We start from the raw sequence: 20,843 nt of genomic DNA on the forward strand, positions 1-20,843 counted from the left end.
GCTGTGCACGATTTCATGCCAATCTATCCAGTAGTTGTCAAGATATTTCTGCCTAGACCGAAGTGGTGGAGTGACTAACAGGCTAACATTGCTGTCCATAGGGCCACATCACTAGTAGTGGCAAAAAAATGATCAGGTAGCCAAAAAGGCAACAAGAAGGGTCCAAAAGGCATGGAAGACAATGCAAGTGGGTAGGAACTAGAAGTAAATGAGGCAGGCAAGGGACACAACAAATTAACTCAATTACTGTTAGTTTTACAAACTTATAAATAAAGCACGTTAAGAATTTTAAAAAATATAAAAGCAAGTTGAACGTTATAAAAACACAATTTTGTGTGAAAATCAGCAAGTGTCATTGTTGGTAAAATTGCATTGTTGTGCACTACTTTTTGTTTACTTTAAGACATAGTAAGAGGTGCCTTTAGACTACCTGGTTGTAGACTGAGTTGCCAATAGGGGTGAAGAGGTCCAGCGGTGCAGTTGGTGTCCAGGTGGACCTCCGTTGATGACCTGACCGGCTGCTAATGAGCAGCGGTTATTTCAGCCTTAGAAAAGCCTTAAGCCTTTACGTTAACACGGTAACACAGCCCATTAACCTGGACAGAGTGTGTGAGAGGTAATCTTAGTGTAAATCCCTAAATGAGGCCTATATCAGTTACTTAGCAGGCGGTCTGTCCCTTAATCTGGCCAAGCAGGAGTTTATAAAGAATCCTTGCTGTCTGTTATATCCTTTTTGTCCACTTACTATACTTTAGTTTTTAAGACAGTCTCTTAGTGTCCGTAGTAATGAGCCCCCATCTGTAATTTTCCTTTTATACCTTCCAAAGGAAAGCACTGGAGAATAAAACATGTGCAATGGTGTGCAACTAATTAGTCAGTAACCACAACAAAGTTCTTGTGAGTCCAAGTGGCTAAATATCCTAAAGGAATCTAGCTTCTCTGACAAAAACATGTACCAATGTTCAGTTCTAGATACAGCATCTACCTCACGATGACAATAAGCTGCTTATTCTTCCCGCTGAGGATAAGATCGTCAGCCAAAAGCCTCAAGCGTAAATGTGAAATGTTACAATGCCTTTAATCTGATTAACTGACAGGCAAAGCCAATTACCTTTGTCTATTCCAGGCTATTTCTAGTACGGGATATCCTGTTAATGACACGCCAACACCCAAGAATACAGATATACACACTCACTGGTAGCAGGTAGATTCCAGTGTATTTCAAGCCAATTACTTCTGCCTATTTCAGTGTGTTTTTTCAGGACTGCATTGGAAGCTATGATTGGAAGCCATGCTTCAAGTATCTAGCTTTAGCACTGCAAATAATGTGATCCCGTTCTCATGTACAAAAGAAACAAATTATTATATTGTAAAATAGAACATTTTTTCTCAAACCAATGCAATGTCACGTCTGGATTTCTGCAAATACAAATGAACCACAAGAATCTCTCTGGGGACACGTACTGTACATGTAAGGGCACACACACATGCAGTGCCAGGGGTATTTCTGTCAGCGACACATACTATCGTCACTCCTGAGCCCTACAGGCTTGATGAAGTTCAGACAAAGAGTTCCTTCTGTCTCCTGCCTGTCAATCCAATAAAGTTGCTGGCAGTGACTCAACTTCATTATTACCTTCCCACGGCTTACAACTAGCTGCGCTCGCTGAACAAAGTCACTGAGGGAGAGTCTGAAATTAGCCTTCTGCCCTGATGGTTGAGGCTGGATGGGAACAACTAAAGGGTGTGTGGAATGAAAGTCAAGACGCAGTAAAGACAAAAACACCTCATATAAGGTTTTTTTTGGCACAGTGTGTCACGTCAAACCAAAATCTACACATAATCAATAAAATAAGTAGTTTGTCATTTTGCTATACAACTATTTTCTTGATTGCCGATACTGTTCTCACGTCTGATTAGGAATCACATGACCTTTCTTGGAAAGAGCCATCCTGCGTAGCAGCCCAATTGGTTAGGTTACGGTAGGTTGTATTAGGTCTTGACCTTGAGTGGTTGAGATTAGGATAGCTCATTGATCAGGGGATAGGACCTGACCAAATTGGGTACCAGTAATCACAAGAGAATGGCAGCCTGGCCAATCCTAGCATTTTAATGCTATGCAGTTGGTTGAGCGGTCGCATGCTGATCGGAAGGTTGGTGGTTCGATCCCTAACCATGGCAGCCTACATGTCGAAGTATCCTTGATCAAGATACTGAACCCCAAAATGCTGCGTTCATCGGTGTGTGAATGAATTCCCAATGGTGGCAGGTGGCACCAGTGTGCCCTGATAGCCTCGGCCACCAGTATGAATGTGTGTGTGAATGGGTGAATAAATGCAGTCTGTAGTGTAAAGCACTTTGGATAAAAAGCGCTATATAAGTGCACACCAAGTAAAGTTGTGGGATATATAACAGCTACAGCTGGAGCTGGAGCCACAACAAGTTAGCTTAGCTTAGCACAAAGACTGGAAACAGAGGTTAACTGGTAGCCTGGATCTGCCCAAAGGAAACATACTCTGCCTAGTGGTATGCTGTTATGCCAGGATCAAAACATAAATTTCTCCTGTAAAGTTAGGCATTTTTACACGGGGATAATGAAGAATGACTCACTTTAGGAGCCAGCCTCCGATGGTCACTTTATTTTCTGATGCTTGTAGGTAACCAGTAAAAACTGCAGGAAGTTACTCTTCCTGGCCAAGAAAATGTCTGGGACAGTACATAACCACCTGCAAAACAGCAAAGCTTTGGTTTTACACTTTGATATTGAACAGTTTGTGAGTTTTAGAGTTGCTCGCAAATATTGCTAGCTGCAGACTAGCTGTTTCCCCGTTTCCAATCTTTGTGTTAAGCTAAACTAAGCCAAGCTAAGCGGCTGCTGGCTCTTGCTAAATTTCTTAAGTATAGACATGAGCTTAGCCAATAGCCAAAAAAGTGTATTTCCCAAAACTCCAAACTATTGCTTTCACTGATAACACTAATGAATAAGATTAGCTAACTATCAACCTATTTTGTTTCAGTGGCATATTTAGCATAGCAGACATCAAATTTTTCTCATAGTTTTCTTGTGTAACAGAAGTATTATCATCCTGCTGTGTGGACTTTTGATATAATTTCCTACATTCCCAGAATGCCAAAATACATTTTTGTTACATATTTCATTTGAAACAAAGTGACAGCTACTGTGGTTGAACACGCAAGAAACGAAAGTGGAATCTTTTGCCTCTACATCATGTAACTTTGATGAGAGCTTTCAGCATAAATGTCCCTTTTTTGTGCCAATAATTACACTTTCTGTATTCATGGCATCCATTAAACCCCAGGCTCTGCCAAGTCTGTTCCCCACTAATAGCTGAAGGATTTGAGAATAGTGTTACTCCTCCTGGCATATCAGTGAAGCCTTACTGTCCCTGCTCTGTTTAACTGAAGAGATTATCCTCAATCAGATCCAGCCAAAGCTGCAGGTTAAAGGAGAACACCAATACCTTTCAGCTTCAATCTCTGGTGTCTGTATTTAGCATAAAGTCTGAGCCAAGAAGGAATCCCTCGAAAACTGATCATGTAGATGTCCGTGAGTAGTTCACTTTAGTAGCGTTAGTCACCGTCCACATGCACTAATGCAAGGCCGAGGCAAACATGCATGTCATTATGTGTTTGCATAGGAGCACACACACTACGCAAGCACAGCGAGAGCCGGGGGGGATTAGGTAATCAGTTGTGATACCACGCATCAGTGAGGTGCCACAGAAATAGATATACTGATGGAGAGCAAAGAGAGGCATGATGTTTGTTTGAGGTCAGATCACATTAAGCTGGAGCAGCTGGAGCAAAGGGACCAAAAAACACTCAAGAAGAAGAAGAATCAGACAGGAACACGAGGATGAACGAGATGAAGCTAGTCAGCCGTCAGCCAAGAATGCCATCTTTCATTAACTTCAACTGAGACTTTTAGCGTCTGGTAAAGTCTGACTCAGATGAAATTTATTTTTAAGCATTGTTTATCCAGGGAAAACTGACCAGGCATGGAGGAGGGAGAGTCTTCCCTTCAGTCTGTTTCACTTACATCTAACTTCCAGCTGCAGGGCTTGTTTTTTTTTCTACGTCCACTCTCCATTTCTGAGTGTACTTTGTCCCCTTGCAAGGACATGAGATAGTCCATCTTTTTGCCTCTGGGAGCAACAGCCAACACTTCTATACAGTGTTCTTGTGTAGCCAGCGGATATCCGGATAACAGATATCCTGCCCAAGACTTCCTCTTCCGTGCAGTCATTGTTTACCTTGAGATGCAATGTAGAGTTGAGAGAAGACATCTATGACATAAGGCAACGTCTACCACCAGATCGTGTTGCAATCAGAATTCCATTTAGAAAATCCATTGACATTGGTGAAATCATTTTGAGTAGTCTGCCCAGGGAATTCAACACGGCGGGTGAGGGATGACTGCTCTGTCTTATGGGACCTCTCCTGGAACTGGCTGGCTTTTCTTGGGTGCATTTTCTCTTTGGCAGTGCGATGTGACCGGTTGTGAGGTCGGCTTGGAAAAGCCTGGGGTGATGGTGGCTCACAACTTGACCTCTCAGTGCTGTGGACCATAGTGCTCAATGCGGGGCAAAGTGTCCTCAGTGTGTCACAACACAAAATACCCAACCTATCTTGAAACACATGGGTATAATTTTTTGCTGTGTCATCCCCATTCATATCTGGAGTGTGTAACCACTTATGGGAATCTTTTGTTGTCAAGTGCACTCAGCCTACTAGAGTGGGTCACCGACAGATAATTTCAGTCATAGACTTTCAGGGGGCAGTCCTGATAGGAATGCAGATCAATGAAAAGCTAATGAAAAAGCTTAATCTACATCAGATGTTGGCAGAATAGTTCAGAGATTGTGTTTCGGTCAATGTGTTCCACCTCTTTTGCACACTACAGGAACTGTTTAAGGGCGGCTCAGTTGTTAGATTGGTCGTCCATTGATTGGATGGTTGGTGGTTCGTTCCCTGACCATGGCAGCCTACATGTCGAAGTATCCTTGAGCAAGATACTCAACCCCAAATTGTTCCCGATGCTGCGTTCATCGATGTGTGAATGAATTCCCAATGGTGGCAGGTGGCACCGTTTAGGGTAGCCTCTGCCACCAGCATGAATGTGTGTGTAAACGGGTGAAAGAGCGTAGTCTGTAGTGTAAAGCACTTTGAGTGGTCGCAAAGCGACTAGAAAAGCGATATATAAGTGCAGATCCATTTACCATTTAACTGCAAGCAACTCAAACCTGTTTAAATGTTATTGGTCAATACTATTAAGACTATGAACTGAATATGTAAACAAAATCCAGAATGCTATGGATACCAAAATCTTGTCTTGTTGCCTACAGATTCTGCATTCACATGCAGATATCTGTTTATAGAGATTAGGGAGTCCAAGATGCAATAAAGTTGCATTATGGGAAGTGTAAGATCCCGTGAGATCCAGTGCAGCTTGAGCCATACCAGGGCCAGAAGACAGGATATCATATCCTCTGCTGTATGCATAGATTAGGATCATTCCTTGTCTAATCAAATGTGTGTGTGTGGGCATGGCATGCATGCCTTATTTCACTGTACAGAACATACATGCCTCTTTATAGATCTGTGCATCCTTTGGGTGCATCTAGGGTATGTGTTTGTTCTGTTCACTTATTCTGTGCATGTGAATGTGTATGTATGTGTTTGAATCTTTAATGCAGAGAGCCTAATCTTTATTTAATCACAAACTATTCCGAGTGCTTCCCTGACAGAAACAAGTGGGGAGGGTTTTAGACAAGAATACAGCAGAGTGGATGTTTGGTTGGCGGTGTTGGGTTGCCAGGTTTAGGGGGTCCAAGAGTGTATTAGCACCCCGCTGGCAGCTGAATGCTTTGATTGGCAACCCACAGTTTCCACGATGACAGAGAAGCTTTCTGAATGGGACCGAACCAACAGGGCAGAGCAAACAGACACAGAGTCAACACTCACATACATGCACAGAACTAACTCACACACTACCTGGACATCAGTACAGATGTCACACACACAGACAACTTAACTTGCAGCCAAAATGATGTGAAGAAAACAACAAACCAAAACACATTTTGAATCTTTTGACACATTAATTCCAGTTTTTATTGATGCTAGGCTCCACTGGGGTTGTTCTGTTTGTTCACTACACACTGGCGTCATTGTTCCTCTTCTGTTTACAATAGCGTGCCGACTGGCAGGGGAGGTGGGTGTCTCGGGGTTTGTAGAGATGGCAAAGAGTTTCCTGCTGCGGCGTGGCAACAGCCAGTAAAAAAACACCTCAGCTAGAATCTTAAAACACACACTGTCACGGAATATGTTCAATATTTTATCTGCCTTTATAGAGGTAAATGCTTTTTCTTTGGCTGTAGTGTGTGTGTGTGTGTGTGTGTGTGCGTGTGTGTGTGTGTGTGTGTGTGTGTGTGTGAGGAGGCTTCAGAGGTGCATTCCAGATTGAACACTTGGTGTGAGTTTCCAGAACTCGCTAGCTAACATGAACTCATTTATATGGATGGTGAAAGAATTATCACACAACTCTGCAGTGTGCCCCAGCTCAATTGGCCATTTTAGCATCTTTTAGTTCATTGTTATTGTACAATAGCACATAACTTTACCGCTCTGGTTTACTATTACAATTTTCAGTAAAAAAAAAATTCCAATAAACACACAGTATGCTGCCTGTTCAGCACCAAACAGCAGAAAGGGGAAGACTGTGTCGCAATTCAGATACCTCAGTTAATATTGGTCCCCTAAATGTAGTACACTGTGCACACTATGTACTTTCTTAGGTAGTGAATGAATTTCGACGGGTGAGAAATTATGAATATTCCACCTACACTTTTTTGGACTGTTATGAGTAGAACATCAGGAGGAGCCATTAGCTTAGGTCCTTAGCTAACTAATGAGCTAGATACGTATTATTGTAATTGTATTATTGTAATTGGCTATGATGGTATGTGCTTTGACTATGAGGACAGTTGAAAACAGGATGACACCTCAAGGTAATCTGACATGTCTGTAAATACTGGGTAGTTTCCCCTAACATGACTTTGAATGCTGCCCACCACTAGCCATTACGAGGTGATTTCAATGTAGTTTACAGGGTTAAGTCCATAGTTTGGTATAACCAAGTAAGGTTCCACCGGGATTTGAACTCGGATCACTGGATTCAGAGTCCTGAGTGCCAACCATTACACCATGGAACCCTGAAATTTAAACTGAGAGTTTAGAACAGAGGTAAAAGGAGTTAATATTAGATTTTGTGTGACAAATGAAATGACTGATGAATGAATGCCGATTTTGCTCCATGTCTGCTGGATATATGAGTTTTAGAGTGTCCTCCGCCACCATCTTGCTGATGTAGAATTAAGGATCGACTTTGAGTTTAAATAGCGGATGTCACACTTGGGGTGGATGGGTCGAACAAATGGTGGACTTTCACCCAGGACAACATGGTTTGTGTCCTGTGTGAAACCAGAAGTGAACGACTTTTAACGTAACTTCTGTGGCTCACAGTTTTGTGAATTATGTTTTTTTGTGTAACTTCCATTTCTTACAAAACTTTCTTGACTCACGTCACCCTCCTAACTCCTTCACTTCACGTCATTTATGTACATTTATTTACTGTTTATACTGTCTTTTATAATGCCTTACCAGGAAGTTGTATGCCCTACACCCAGGTCAGAGGTGTCATAGTCTAAATTTACAGAAACTGCAGGTACAACCGCGAACCATACGTGAATGTATAATGACGTGTGTACTATTTTTACAACAACGTGAGCCGAGAAACGCTCATATGTGTCATTATCGGTGCTATTGACAAAAGGTCTATTGTGTTGTTTAGGTTGGAGATCTTGTTGGGATATCTATTCACTCTTTGCAATGATTTTGCACGCATTCATGCCGTGTAAAAAAGTTGCATCGCGTTAGTTGTGAACACACCATAACTGTGATTTCAGTTGGACTTTAACAGACTTTAACAGCATGGAAACCAAAGCTGTGAGCAAGAGTACACTGCACATCCTGTAAACACCGTGCAGCAGTGGTTACTGTAGTAGTTAAAGCAAGCTAAGCTATAAAGCCCAATGAAGTCTGAATAATATGATATAATAGTGAATTTACTGTACCCTCAATTAATCAAAACCCCATATGGACAGTCAATAAATACCTGTGTTATTCTGCACCATGTGTGAATCTTAAAAATAGATCAGTACATAAAAACTCCTGCTACTGAAACTAGGTCTGATAAACCCACCAGATTAATCTCAGATGATAATTAAAACCACCTACTTTTAATTAAACATCCTATCACTTTTATTCAAATGCAAATTTCCCTCCCTAGTGTTCTTTTCCCAAGAGATTTGCATCTTTCTGACACAAATGACAGGATTATATTTTCAAACAACAGCAGTTATGTTACACTGAAACCAAGGGAGGGGTCTGTCTTTTATTGATGTTCTTTTAGAGAGATATTAGGCAGCTATTAGACACTGGAACAGCTTTTAGCAATAGTGGGAGCCACACCCACACACGCATGCACGCACACACACACACACACACACACACACAGTGGGTGACAGCATCAGTAAAAGGTATCTTAGTGGAAACAGAATAGCTTTTAGTTTCCCCTTTAAAAACAGAGTCAGCTTGTCCTTGTTTCTCTGTACTGTACCCATTACGCACGTGTTTGGTGTGTGTGCCTTGATGTGTGTTTTTGTGTGTATGTGTGTGAGGGAGGGGATGCTGTCATCTTCACACAGGATCACGGGATCCTCTCCCTCTCTATCTCTACCGCTGCAGAAATCCTCCCATCTGTCGTTCCTAATCAGCAGAGAGCAGCTTGCATGTTCTCAGGGTCTTACTGTGGGATGACATCTCTCTCTCTCTCTCTCTCTCTCTCTCCCTCTCCCATTCACACACACACACACACACAGATTACACTAATACTGACACAGCAAAGCAAACTGCAACATCACATCTCCCTCTGGCCATTACTCATTAAAACATCAGCATGCTTTATTTTTCTTTATCTGTAAATTTCTTTTCAACACAAGAGATTTTTTTAAGCTGCTATCATCATGATTTTTCACCAATACAGGGCATTGAACACTATACGTGAAAGGTAGAACCACTTTATACTTTTCCAGATGATTTCAGGTGGTTGCTTTAACCAGTTTGCATCTATGAAAAGGGCACAAATGCCTTCAGTTTTTAATGTCAGAAATGTACTCATTAAATACATACATTACTGCTTAATTTCATGGAGATGAACTTTGTATTATAATAATGAAAAATGTTAATGTTTATTTGCTCATTTAAAGGCACACTGTGTAGGATTTGAGGACATCTTTTGGCATAAATCGAATGTAATAGTCATACTTGTGTTTTTACCTAAAGGCCACCATAGGGCAGATGGCAGGGGTGTTCTGTTGTTCAATCTTCAACTTCACTGCTAGAAGGGAAAATCTTACACACTTCTCCTTCAATTGCGATTGGTGACGTAAAACTTGCGAATTGTAAAGCTTCTTGCATCTTATGGAAAGAAACTACAGCTAGCTCTTAAAACGGTGCACTTTTTGTCCCAAGTCTTAAACAGTCAAACTTCTAGGTAAAATTGGACTTAATCACTAACTGTCAAGCAACGCATTTATCAAAGGAGTCATGGAAATTGCGCAGGTCTGTGTTAGTCTGGCTCAAACAAGCTTACTATGTCAGTGTTGTGTTTACAGTTTGTTATGCTGCATCCTGGTGGCCAAAAGTGGTAAACAACTCATTTTCACAACTGGAATTTGGTGTGGCATAGTGTGTCTGGTGTATTGTTTAGTATTTTTGGTGAATGTTTACTTCAGTAAGTGATTGAAGGTGCATCTAACAAAGTCCTCCATTTTTGTAAAAATGACAATATAATTCCTACTTTAATGAAGCCAGTCATCATAGCCGGCAAAACACATGACGTCCTTGCAGTTCAGTTCAAGTGAAATATATTGTAGTTTTGGATAACAATTAAATTATCTTGTATTTTTTTTACCCTTTTTGATGTACCTTTATGTCTAACTGACCATAACAAAGTATAATTCAGTGAAGTGAGCTCTAAAAGCCCAAAATCCCAGCAGCTGACCAAGTAATTGCTGAGTCACCAGCACTGATCAATAACCCTGCACTGTAGATATCATATGGTCATTTTGTGGTGTAGTGCAAAAAAAAAAATCTGAAAGATGTAGGGTGTTTAGTGCAACGCTTTGGGTTTACATGAGTTTTCCTGAGAGCCTCAAAAATCCCTGCAGCACAATCTAACAATAGCTGCTGTAGCACGAGACCTCTCAGAGGTATTGTAGCATAAGGAAGATAAAAATAGTACTTTCTGTCTCTCCCTCTCCATCGCTCCGTGTCTATCTATCCGGTGGAACTGCTAATCTCAGGCTCTGAGCAGAGATTACAGACACTCTGGACTGAACTGTGTCTATGTTTGAGAGAAAAGAGATAAAATAAAGGAAAAACAAAGGCCGGAGGGATAGAGAAGTAGAAAGTGGCAGACAGCTAGAAACAGACATCAGGAAAGAGTTCATGGAGTTTAAATCCTAAATTGGCTACAAAGGAGTCTGAGAGAAGTAAACATTCAGTGTCTCAGAATAAAGGCTGGTTTCAAAGAGATAACATCAACAATCATACAGTCCAGGCAATGGCAAGTCTAAATAGGTGCCTGTGCCCCTGTGATATTAAGCCTGGACCCCTCCAAGCTAAGACTCTTGTTGATTCACAATTGGACCCTAAAATGTCATGTGGCCCCAGCCTGGCCCCTACCATTTTGGACTGTCCAGGATAAAACCAAAATGACATGAAGCAAGAAGACAGGCAGTTTTTTTTAACTAAGGAGAGGGTTTTTTGCCATTTCCATTGTTATAAAACTCAAATAGCGGTTGGTTTCCGACAAGGTGTTTGATAGATGAGACAACCAAAATAAATCTCGCTAAATATAAAGCTATATATATATATCAGGAACATTTTATCAAAAGTTATTGTCTCTCACGAATTAAAGTCACTGTTCTGTGACAAGTGACATTCTGTTTTGTCCTTTCTCTCTGCAGGTTTGTCCTGTATACCTGTCCTGCCACCACGTAGGGGTTCCTTCTATGTAGAGAGTGGAACAGGCGTGTCGATCGGCAGCGTGTTGGCTTTCTGGTGCAGAGAGGGATACCAGCTGGTGGGCAGCGACAAAATCTATTGCAATGTCAGGAATGGAAAACCACAGTGGAGCAACTATCTGCCTGTCTGTGAAGGTAAGCAGGTTTATTTTGCTAGCGATGAACACTTTAAATACAAATATTAAATACGTCTTTTAAAATGTAATTTGTTCGACCAACAGCAATCCCCAGACCTGAGGACCGTGGTCTGAGAGTGGCTGTGTTGGCTTCAGTGGTGAGTGGCATTGTCATCCTTGCCATGTCCCTGTCGTTCCTTATTTGCTGCCTGCAGGAGCGATCCAGTCGGGACCGAGCAAAGAAAGAAGGGCGGAGCAGGTAGGACCGGAGAAGTCCTCAATACAACCCCAAGTGATTGGATGTTGTTAAACTTTCTCCTTGGTGTATGAGGACTAGAGCAAATAAAGTTCTCTCCTCAGGCGCAGAGAGAAGCGATCTGCCCGTCGCAGCGAGTGCTGGCTGGAGAGAGAAGAGGGTGATTGGGAAGCTTTCCCTCCTCCCAAGATCTTCCATCTCTCCCAGAGGATGAACCCCCGTCTGGCTCCAGACAGCCCCCTCTACCTGACAGGAGGACTCAGTGGATATGAGAACAGAGGTTACCAGAGGTACAGTGGCAGCACTTACATCACAGAGAAACAAATCCATCATTAAAGCTTTGTATGAAGAAATGCACTAAAAATAGACGTAATTTAGAAAGCACAATGCTCTACCAACTCCAAACAGCTGTCAAGCCTGTTATCCTCAGATCGATCAAGAGTATGAAATGCAGTCTGAACTGTTGGGTCCTGTTTGGTCACGTTGGGCCACATTGGGTCCCGTTGGGTCCTTTTGGGTGCTGTTGGGTCCCATTGGGCCACATTGTGTCCCGTTGGGTCACATTGGGTCACAGTGGGCCACGTTGGGTCCTGTTGGGCCATATTGGGCCTTGTTGGGCTACATTGGGTACCGTTGGGACCTGTTGGGTTACATTGGGCCGTGTTGGGTCCCATTGGGTCCCGTTGGGTCCTGTTGGGTCACAATGGCTTGCGTAGTCACACATTGGGCTCAGGTTAGGTATCCACACTTTATCCCGCACACACTGCCCTGTAAATTCTCACTAGCACATCACATTTGTGCTAATCCACCATTGAAAATAGTCCAACAAATTAAAAAAATTTTATGAAACAAAGTATTTGTTTTCAAAGATTTACACCAACAGTGGGAACCAATAGGCTTGACGTTGAGTGCCAAAGACAGCATAGAGATGGGTTAACCCTGACCCTAAGTTTAAGTTTTCCGCTGATATGACTTTCTTCCTGGCTTAATTTCTTGCTCTCTTTCTGTCGTCCTTGCAGGAGTCAGGAGAGTTTGCTGAAGGCCTCCCTGCCCGGACTCTACCGCTCCGAATCTCAGCTTTACCCACATGTAGTCTTACAGAGGGTCCCGACTCCGACAGCACCCTCCGCCCCTTCGGCTCCATCTGCTCCCCTCTACCTCCACCTACCTACCACCTCCTCCTCTTCCTCCTCACCTGCTCACACCACTGGCCACAGTCAGCCTCACATCATGGCGCAGTACCCTACCCAAATGTACCCGCCCAACCACAACACAGCTGTGCCTGCTTACCCCCATCCAACACCAGCGCCGATCTACCCCAACCCCAACCCCACACCACAGCGGCCATGGCAGTAGCTTCGTCTTCCACTTCCTGTAGTTAGGGAGTGCTGTGCGGTCCCTACTTGAGACGCTGAAGGGACAGCTTCACAGGCACGTTTTGGAGACAGTCTTTTTACTCTTCCTCATTCCTGTTTTCTCCCGCAGAAGGCTGCAGATGTAACCTTTCAATACAGACACAAAGAAAAAGTGTAAAACTGGAGTTGCAGCCAGTGTAGAAGCTCCCTCTTTTACTGCATGCTTGCTGAACTTACAGGAACTGAACACTCTAGATATTTCTTGTTCTTAACTGCTGCTGCTGCTGCTGCCGCTGCTGTTCCTGCAATCTCTGCAAGAGGAGTTCTGTGAAGAAGGTCTTTGCCATCAGAAATTACAAGAAAGCTTCAAATATCTGGTCAACAAAGGAACACAGAAGGTTTTATTGCAGGGTGTACTACTACAACTCAACAGTTGGCATTTATGAAGGATTATAAAGGACTTTGAATATGGCTGCCACTGTTTAGGCAGTTCAAATCTCTCAGCAGTTATTTTTTTTATAGATTACTGTTCAGAAAAGGATCCCTAGCTCTAAGTAATACATCCTGGTATTTTCCCACACTGCGTGGAGAAAACAAACTCACACTGAGGCTTTATGGCTAGCAAACACTGTGATTAAAATGCTGCTGTTGCTGAAGCCACTGAGTGCAGCCAATTTTGTGGTGTTTGTATGGATTTAGATCAATCCTTTCTTTCTCACCTGAATCATTAACTAAATCTTAAAATGTTCCTCTCTGTACTGCTGCATCTCATTCTGTCACAGCTATTTATGACAAAACCTTTTTTTTGGTGGGCAAAGTCATACAGGGCCCAATTTGGGAACATGTGGAATATACATGACAGGAATTCTGACTGGAAATCTGAAATTTTATTTTTCAAGAAAATGTCTCATGTGGTGTAACTGAGGTTGTGATGGAAAACATATGGAGGTCACACTGAGTTTGCCGTTTTGTCCTTGATGCACTGGAAACTGCACCGAAATGCACTGATATGTAAAGTTTGATCAGCGGGATGGAACATCTGAACCATGTCGACCTATAAACTCTGATTCACTTGAATGCTCTTCAAACTTCAGCTGCAGCTGTGCAGCTTTACAGCTAATGCTCCTAATTTCCTTTTTTAATGAATAATTTAACCTTTATTATTCCCTTGATCTACTGTATGTACATGCATTTTAATCAAAAACTGTCCAAGAGCCCCTTTACTGTTGCAGTTTATAGCCATGACGCTGTTTATTTTTAATAGACGGACTCGAGTAGAACCACTAACAAATTTGCACTTTACATTTTATGAAGGGGGGATTAATATTTCTTTTACTGTAAACTATTTGTTGTATAATAAGACTGCCATAAAAGCTGAATAAAGAGACTTTTGTTTAGTTGAACAGTTCAGTATGTGGTTTCAATCTGTGCTATACTGACAAAAGAGAAGAAGAGGAGGGGAATAGATAAAGAGAGGAAGGAAAGCGATAAGGAACAGAGAAAGGAGGGAGAAAGAAGGACAGTCAGGAAATTTAGAAGACGATGGACCTAATTCATCACAGTGTCACGACAGTTGAAAATGAGGAGATGACCTCATTTGCTTGCAGAGCGGCACTGACACATGAGGAAGATGGAGTGGTTTGTCTGTTCATTCTGAACTCAGATGACAGAAAAAGGGAATCTAAGAAGGCAATGGCAGCCGGGTCTTATAATTACACCAAAATATAAAATGTCTGACGTTGAAAGAACACATCCTCATATTGCAAGCTGTTCTCATCAAATAATGCACTGAAATACATAGAGTACACATGGGATCGTGAGCCAGGAGTAAAGACATAGTGACCATGATGTCACCCCGTGGTTTGAAGCCCCGAGTTCGGCACTTTGTCCATCGCAATCTTGTTTTTTTGCCAGCGCATACAAAGAACGGATTGGGAGTCAGAAGGACACCATTGCTGTGTTTCAATACCCATACTTCCATGAGTACACTTAAACGCAGTACACTATCCGCACTTACTAAGCAGGTGAGCGTTGTTCCAAATCTAATACTCCATGGTGCACTTACCGGAAATGACGTTCGCGATAGCCGCCGCGGCTTGTCACGCGCCAAAAACTTCCCGCTTTGAACGGCAAAAAAATTACCCTTTGTGTTGTTAAATCTTTACTTCTACAATCCGGTAATATGGCTCCATTAACGCAGCAAATGTGGAGAATGCGCCGGCGTCGTCAGCAACGTTACCTGTTTCGGCCGCCATTACAAACATTTTTTTCAAGCTGAGCGGCTCTGCCTGGCTCCGCCTCTTCCGCTACGTAGACAAGATGGCAGCCGTTGAGTGCGTATAGTGTACATCGTTCCACACTCAACGTTTTGACCGTTATGAGGGCAACATCCGTGTCCTTTAGGTACACTTCTTTTCGCCGCGATCAGAATCGGAACACCCTGCGTACTCAAACTAAGTATAGTAAGTACGGGAAGTATGGGTATTGGAACACAGCACATGTTTCCACCTAATGCTAACGCTAGCTTGGCCAACAAGGGCTATCTTTTATTTAACTGAACCACTGATTCCTTAAAGCGTCTTTTGTCCAAATGAACGCTCAACAAGACATTTTTAGGGAACCAAAATGATACAGTTAACTTTGAAGAAATAAAAACACTCTGTGAAAGAGTCAATGTTCTCTCACAAAACATGAAAGTGCACGGTGGTAGTGACCTATCGTCAAAAGGTTGCAAGTGAGGCATAAATCATAATTTATTAAATGAACATGGAACTTACACAAAAGCCTTGTGAACTATCACAACTGCAGTCAGTCCTCTCTTTTTCTGCAATTAATATCAACAACATCTCCAACCTAAATGACAGAATAGATCGTTTGTCAATACCACCCAGGTCTCCCTCGAAAAAGAGATTGCAAGTAGTATATTTCATGTAGGGTTCGCGGTTTTTAAAAAAAAGGCAGCAGTTTCTGTGAATTTAGGCCAAAAAACCACTGACTGAGGTTTAAGGCAAAAAACTTCCTGGTAAGACATTATAAAAGCCAGCTTAAACTGTAAATAAATGTATGTAAATGCTGGAAGTGACGTAGTTACGAGGGTGACTTGAACCACAGTTACGTAAAAAAACGCAAGTGACGTAAAAGTTGTTTTTTTTCCACATGGGACACAAACCCTGTTTTCTTGGGTGAAAGTCCGACGTTTGTTCAACCCATCCACCTCCCAGACTATGGCATCCAACATTTAAACACGTTGTCAATCACTACTGCTTCGTCTGCAAGATGGCAGCGTTAGACAGTCTACAACATAAATTTGTATTTCGGTGTCTGCTTAAATGCCTTATATAGACGATTTTGAGGGGAGACCAGTCTGACTCATATCTGTTGTGTCCTCTATCCTCTGTCCTTGGCTGCTGATCTGACAGTCAATCTAACCTGTCAGGATGTCGATCTTCGTCACTCACTTAGTTTTGATTCCTACACTTCACCAAGTACTTCTGTGTCACATTGATGTTTAAACATGTTTAAAACAGAAACTGTTTTATAATAGTAAAGAGAATGTTGAAGGATGTCCTGAACCACTACGCTTTCGACGCTTCGTAGCCCCAGCTAGACAAGCGGGTCTGTGAACAGTGCCTCAAATGCACTGTGCACTGCAGGTCCGAATGGCTGCTAATGCAACTTTTTCTTCTTAGCCCTCCACATACTCTTCAGTGTTTATGAGTTCATCTTGATGTTGTTAGTAAGGAAATTTTGTGGCTACGATGTGATCTAATCTTGGACAATAATAAGCAACCCACAGTAACTGGTAACTCATAGGAAACTGAAGTAATGCAATGATAAAATAAGTTAAGGAAAATAGTTTTGCTTCGCTTCTTTCCTGATTGACAGCTCGCCGCGTTAGCGACCTGTCAATCATACCCTTTTTTTTCATATTGTATTATAACTAAGGGTTTCATGACTCTTTGTTTTTAAGGTCATGATTTGATTTATAGATTCAAACAACTGATGACCATGAACCAACCCTGTGATGGGGTTTTAAAAAAGCTTTCATTTGCTGCTCGTTAGGATATTGTAACCATTGTAACCAGAAACTGTACCACAAGTATACATTAAAAAAAACAGCAATGGAAATTCTATATATAGATAGATTAGATTATGTGATATGGAGAGTGGGGGCGTGGGTGTTGCAATTAGTTATGTTTTCTCTCTTTTTTTTGTATTATTATTAATTTCATTGAGGCTTTGCTTGCTTTTAATGCAATTTCTGTTACTACTTTCAACACATCCCTATAAAAAAGTTGTTATAATAAATGAAGTCCCCAGATAACACAGACACATAAGAGGTGACCACAAGCATGATCTGTGTGCAGTGGAAAACTGGCAGTAAAATCAGCAGTATGCAGACTGAAAACAATGGAAATCATCCGTGCTGTAAAGACAAGCACACCTCTTTGCATTTAAGGAAATCAACACTAAACACCTGCACATTTGATTTTCATGCAGCGCTCATTCGCCCTGATAGTTGCATGTGTGAATGTGTGTATGTTTGTATAGTTTAGGGGTTTGGGAGTACACAGGAACTTCATGAGAGACGAGAGGAGAGAGAAGACATACAAAGAGGAGAACTGCAGGTTGGGGATTTAACAGCAGTAATGTAATGCATAGTGAATGTTTTTAATTTTTTATATTATTATTGTACTATAGATGGTCTTTCAAGAGTTTAATTCAGTCTTAGAAATGTGTCTGATCCATCAACTTACATTTTATCTGTAATCAGTTCAATTTCTAATCCTTTATCTAAACACCTTTGAAAAACACATTTTTTAAACTTAGTAAATTAGACCAACTTAAAGGGTCAGTTCACTCAAATTATGACAAAACATTTCTCACTTACTTGTGTAAGCAGCCATGCAGATAGTTGTATTTCTTCAGGTTTATGATGGAGATTTATGCCATCTAAAAAAAAAAAGTAAGCATAAGAATTTAATTTGTAGTGCGGCTTTCTGAAACATAAAAAACTGAATTGAACAGACACACGATCATTTCTACGTTAGGCTCGACATTTATCAATTTGGACGTGAGCGGAGGGTACGATAAGATCTCAGTCTGCTCTCAGCTCGTGTACGCAAATTAGAGTCAGCATGAAGTCCACACGTCTGAGTCTGAGAATTGATCTTAGACTGTAACGATGCCTGGAGCTGATAAAACTCTGCTGTTTTTTTTTTTTTTAAATGGTGACAAACCAAAATATGTCTCTATGTATCATTTATCACTAAAACCTGATTTAAAAATAAATACACCCAGAAACCGTGAAATTCTTCAAACAGAATACCAGCCGAGGCTATTAAATGTTGTTGTCTTCTGCTATTTACCGTTATTATTATTATTATTATCTGGCTCTGACACCGGAGAGTCAGCGTCTCTCCACCAGCGGTTCTGCCCGGACAGAAACATTTCCAACCAGCGCTGCCACGCGCTCCTCTGACTGGGACAGAATGCTTAGTAAAGAGGTTAATACTATCTCTCCATCATAATAATAACAATATTTGGATATTGTATAGGCTATTAGGCTGTATAAATGAAATATTCCAACCTCACCAGGAGTTGAATGCTCCACTGCTACTCTGCTGACAGCACCACTGATTTCCTTCCTTTTCACTTTATTTGCTGCCAAACAAAACCAGTTTGTTGTGTTGCAGCTGTTGGACGTCAGCGTTTCACTTTCTGCCTCTGAGAAATTCCTCTTCTTTTGGAATTAAAACTTACTTTAATTGTTTACCTCCTGGCTGCAACCAAAAAGCTGTGGGAAATTTAAGTCTGTGCTCTGAATGTAAAATATTTCTGTAAAATGTCTATTTTGCTCCTGTTGTTATTTGTGACGCTGCACTTTGCTAATACAGCTGACCTGAAAGAAAGAAAAGTGACAGTAATGACAGTTTATTTGAACGTTTTGTTCAGTAAAAATGTCTTGTTCAGTGTTTGGTTGGACTAACAGACACTCCAAGGAGTCGCTGTTCAGTTTTCTGAGGTCAGTAACATACATTTTGTTTTTGTTTTTTGCTAGCCAAAACTAACATCCCAGTTAATGCTAACATGAATTAGCAGCAGCTTCTCTCAGTCAGGTTGAGGTGTACAGAGGCTGTAGTCAGTGATCAGATCCCTCTCCTCCTCCACAGTCCAGATATGGTATTGGAAAAAAGATGCCGACACAAGATGGCGACGACTGTAACGCTGAACTCAATGCTTCCAGTGGGACACAAACTAATGCATGATGTCACTGTGACTACGTCCATTATTTCTACACTCGTTTGACAAATGAGGGCCAATATGTTTGAGACCCACCCTATTCTTTGTATATGTAACTCTTAACATGCAGTTAGTAAAGACAGGATTCATTAAAATGTTAATTACTGTCTTTGACTTGGCAGAATTAATTTGGGTGCAGCACTAGCAGATCACCAGCATGGGTTCTCCTGAGGTATTCGGAAACCATTTGGCCAGGCCAATCGAAGGAATCTATCATGAGTGTCGCACAGACGGGTGGGACAGCGTCTGGTATGTCATTAACATGATCATCCTGATCACAGCGGTGGTCGCTAACCTTGTCCTGCTCTGGCTGTTTCTGAAGGAAAGGAAATCACTGTCAGCCTCACAGGTAGGATCAGTGCTCCCAACCCACTCAGAGAGATTATATCCCATGTTATATTAATGACGCATACAGCCATGGAAAAAATGATTAGACCACCCTTGTTTTCTTCATAGCATTTGTTTATTTTGATGCCTTGTACAACTAAAGGTATATTTGTTTGGTAAATGGACCTGCACTTATATAGCGCTTTTCTAGTCGCTCTGCGACCACTCAGATCGCTTTACACTACAGACTGTGCCCACTGGGTTTTCTTGATAATGATTTTGGTTAATATCAAGAAAACCATGGAAAATGTCTAGATATAAGCTCTTAAATTAAACTCTTCTGAGCTATTTTTGTTGTTACCCAGATATGTGTCCAACCAAATGTACCTTTAGTTGTACCAGGCATTAAAATGAACAAGAAATTGAAGAAAACACTGTAGTTATATGTTCAAAATGTACTGTAAAGTGAGGTTTTTTAAGTATTTAATACTCTTATCAACATAACCTTTAACCTCCTTGTGTCTTAACCTTTGTCCTTCAGGTTCTGGGTATTAATCTTGTTGTGATGGATATGATCTACCTGTCTGGAATGCCTATCAGCTTGATTAATTACATGAGGGATGACCCAGTCAAGAGAAATAATTCAGGTAAACATTTCCAGAGGTGTGTCACGATGGTGGCTTCATGCCTCACTTCAAGAGGCTCATCTATGTGGAGTTTGCATGTTCTCCCTGAGTCAGTGTGGGTTCTCTCCAGGTCCTCGGCTTCCTCCCACGGTCCAAAGACATGCAGCTTAGTGACTTGGTGACTCTAAATTGCCCGTATGAGTGAATGAGAGTGTGAATGGTTGTCTGTCTCTATGTGTCAGCCCTGTGATAGTCTGGAGACCTGTCCAGGGTGTACCCTGCCTCTCATCCAATGTCAGCTGACATTGGCTCCAGCCCCCTGTGACCCTAGTTTGGATAAGCGGTTAAGGATAATGGATGGATGGATGAGCCATTACTTAGCCTCACCCCTTTGCTGTTTGACACATATTCTCTATTCCCGTTCTAAAGGTTAGGAAAGAGGTCAAAGGTTAGGCAAAGATGAGATTTCCAGGAAAACCGACTTTTCAGGCTAAGGTTTAGGGTTAACTGTATAGTATTTCTAAAATATTTTGACTTAACTAACATTTGACCTCAAGACAATAGGAAGGTTAATGTGTATTAACCATAGACTGTAAATAAATAATGGACATAGTCATCATGACGTCTCACATTGGTTTGTGAACTGCCTGTTTAAGGAATCGAGTTCAGCATTACGTCCTTTGACATTTTGT

At 41.6% G+C, this 20,843-nt stretch overlaps 1 protein-coding gene across 1 annotated transcript in view; it reads left to right on the top strand.

Moving 5' to 3' along the window:
* zgc:162331 (uncharacterized protein LOC793007 homolog) overlaps positions 1-14,303 on the top strand; it is a 47,450-nt gene extending 33,147 nt beyond the window's left edge. The window contains exons 3-6 of the mRNA XM_059325697.1: positions 11,112-11,303; positions 11,390-11,543; positions 11,645-11,830; positions 12,560-14,303. Of these exons, the coding sequence (XP_059181680.1) occupies positions 11,112-11,303; positions 11,390-11,543; positions 11,645-11,830; positions 12,560-12,896 (869 nt within the window). The 3' untranslated portion in view covers positions 12,897-14,303. The remainder of the gene's footprint in view (positions 1-11,111; positions 11,304-11,389; positions 11,544-11,644; positions 11,831-12,559) is intronic.
* The last annotated feature ends 6,540 nt before the right edge of the window (positions 14,304-20,843 follow it).

Source organism: Centropristis striata, chromosome 22, assembly GCF_030273125.1.
Source record: "Centropristis striata isolate RG_2023a ecotype Rhode Island chromosome 22, C.striata_1.0, whole genome shotgun sequence".
NCBI classification, from domain to species: Eukaryota; Metazoa; Chordata; class Actinopteri; order Perciformes; family Serranidae; genus Centropristis; species Centropristis striata.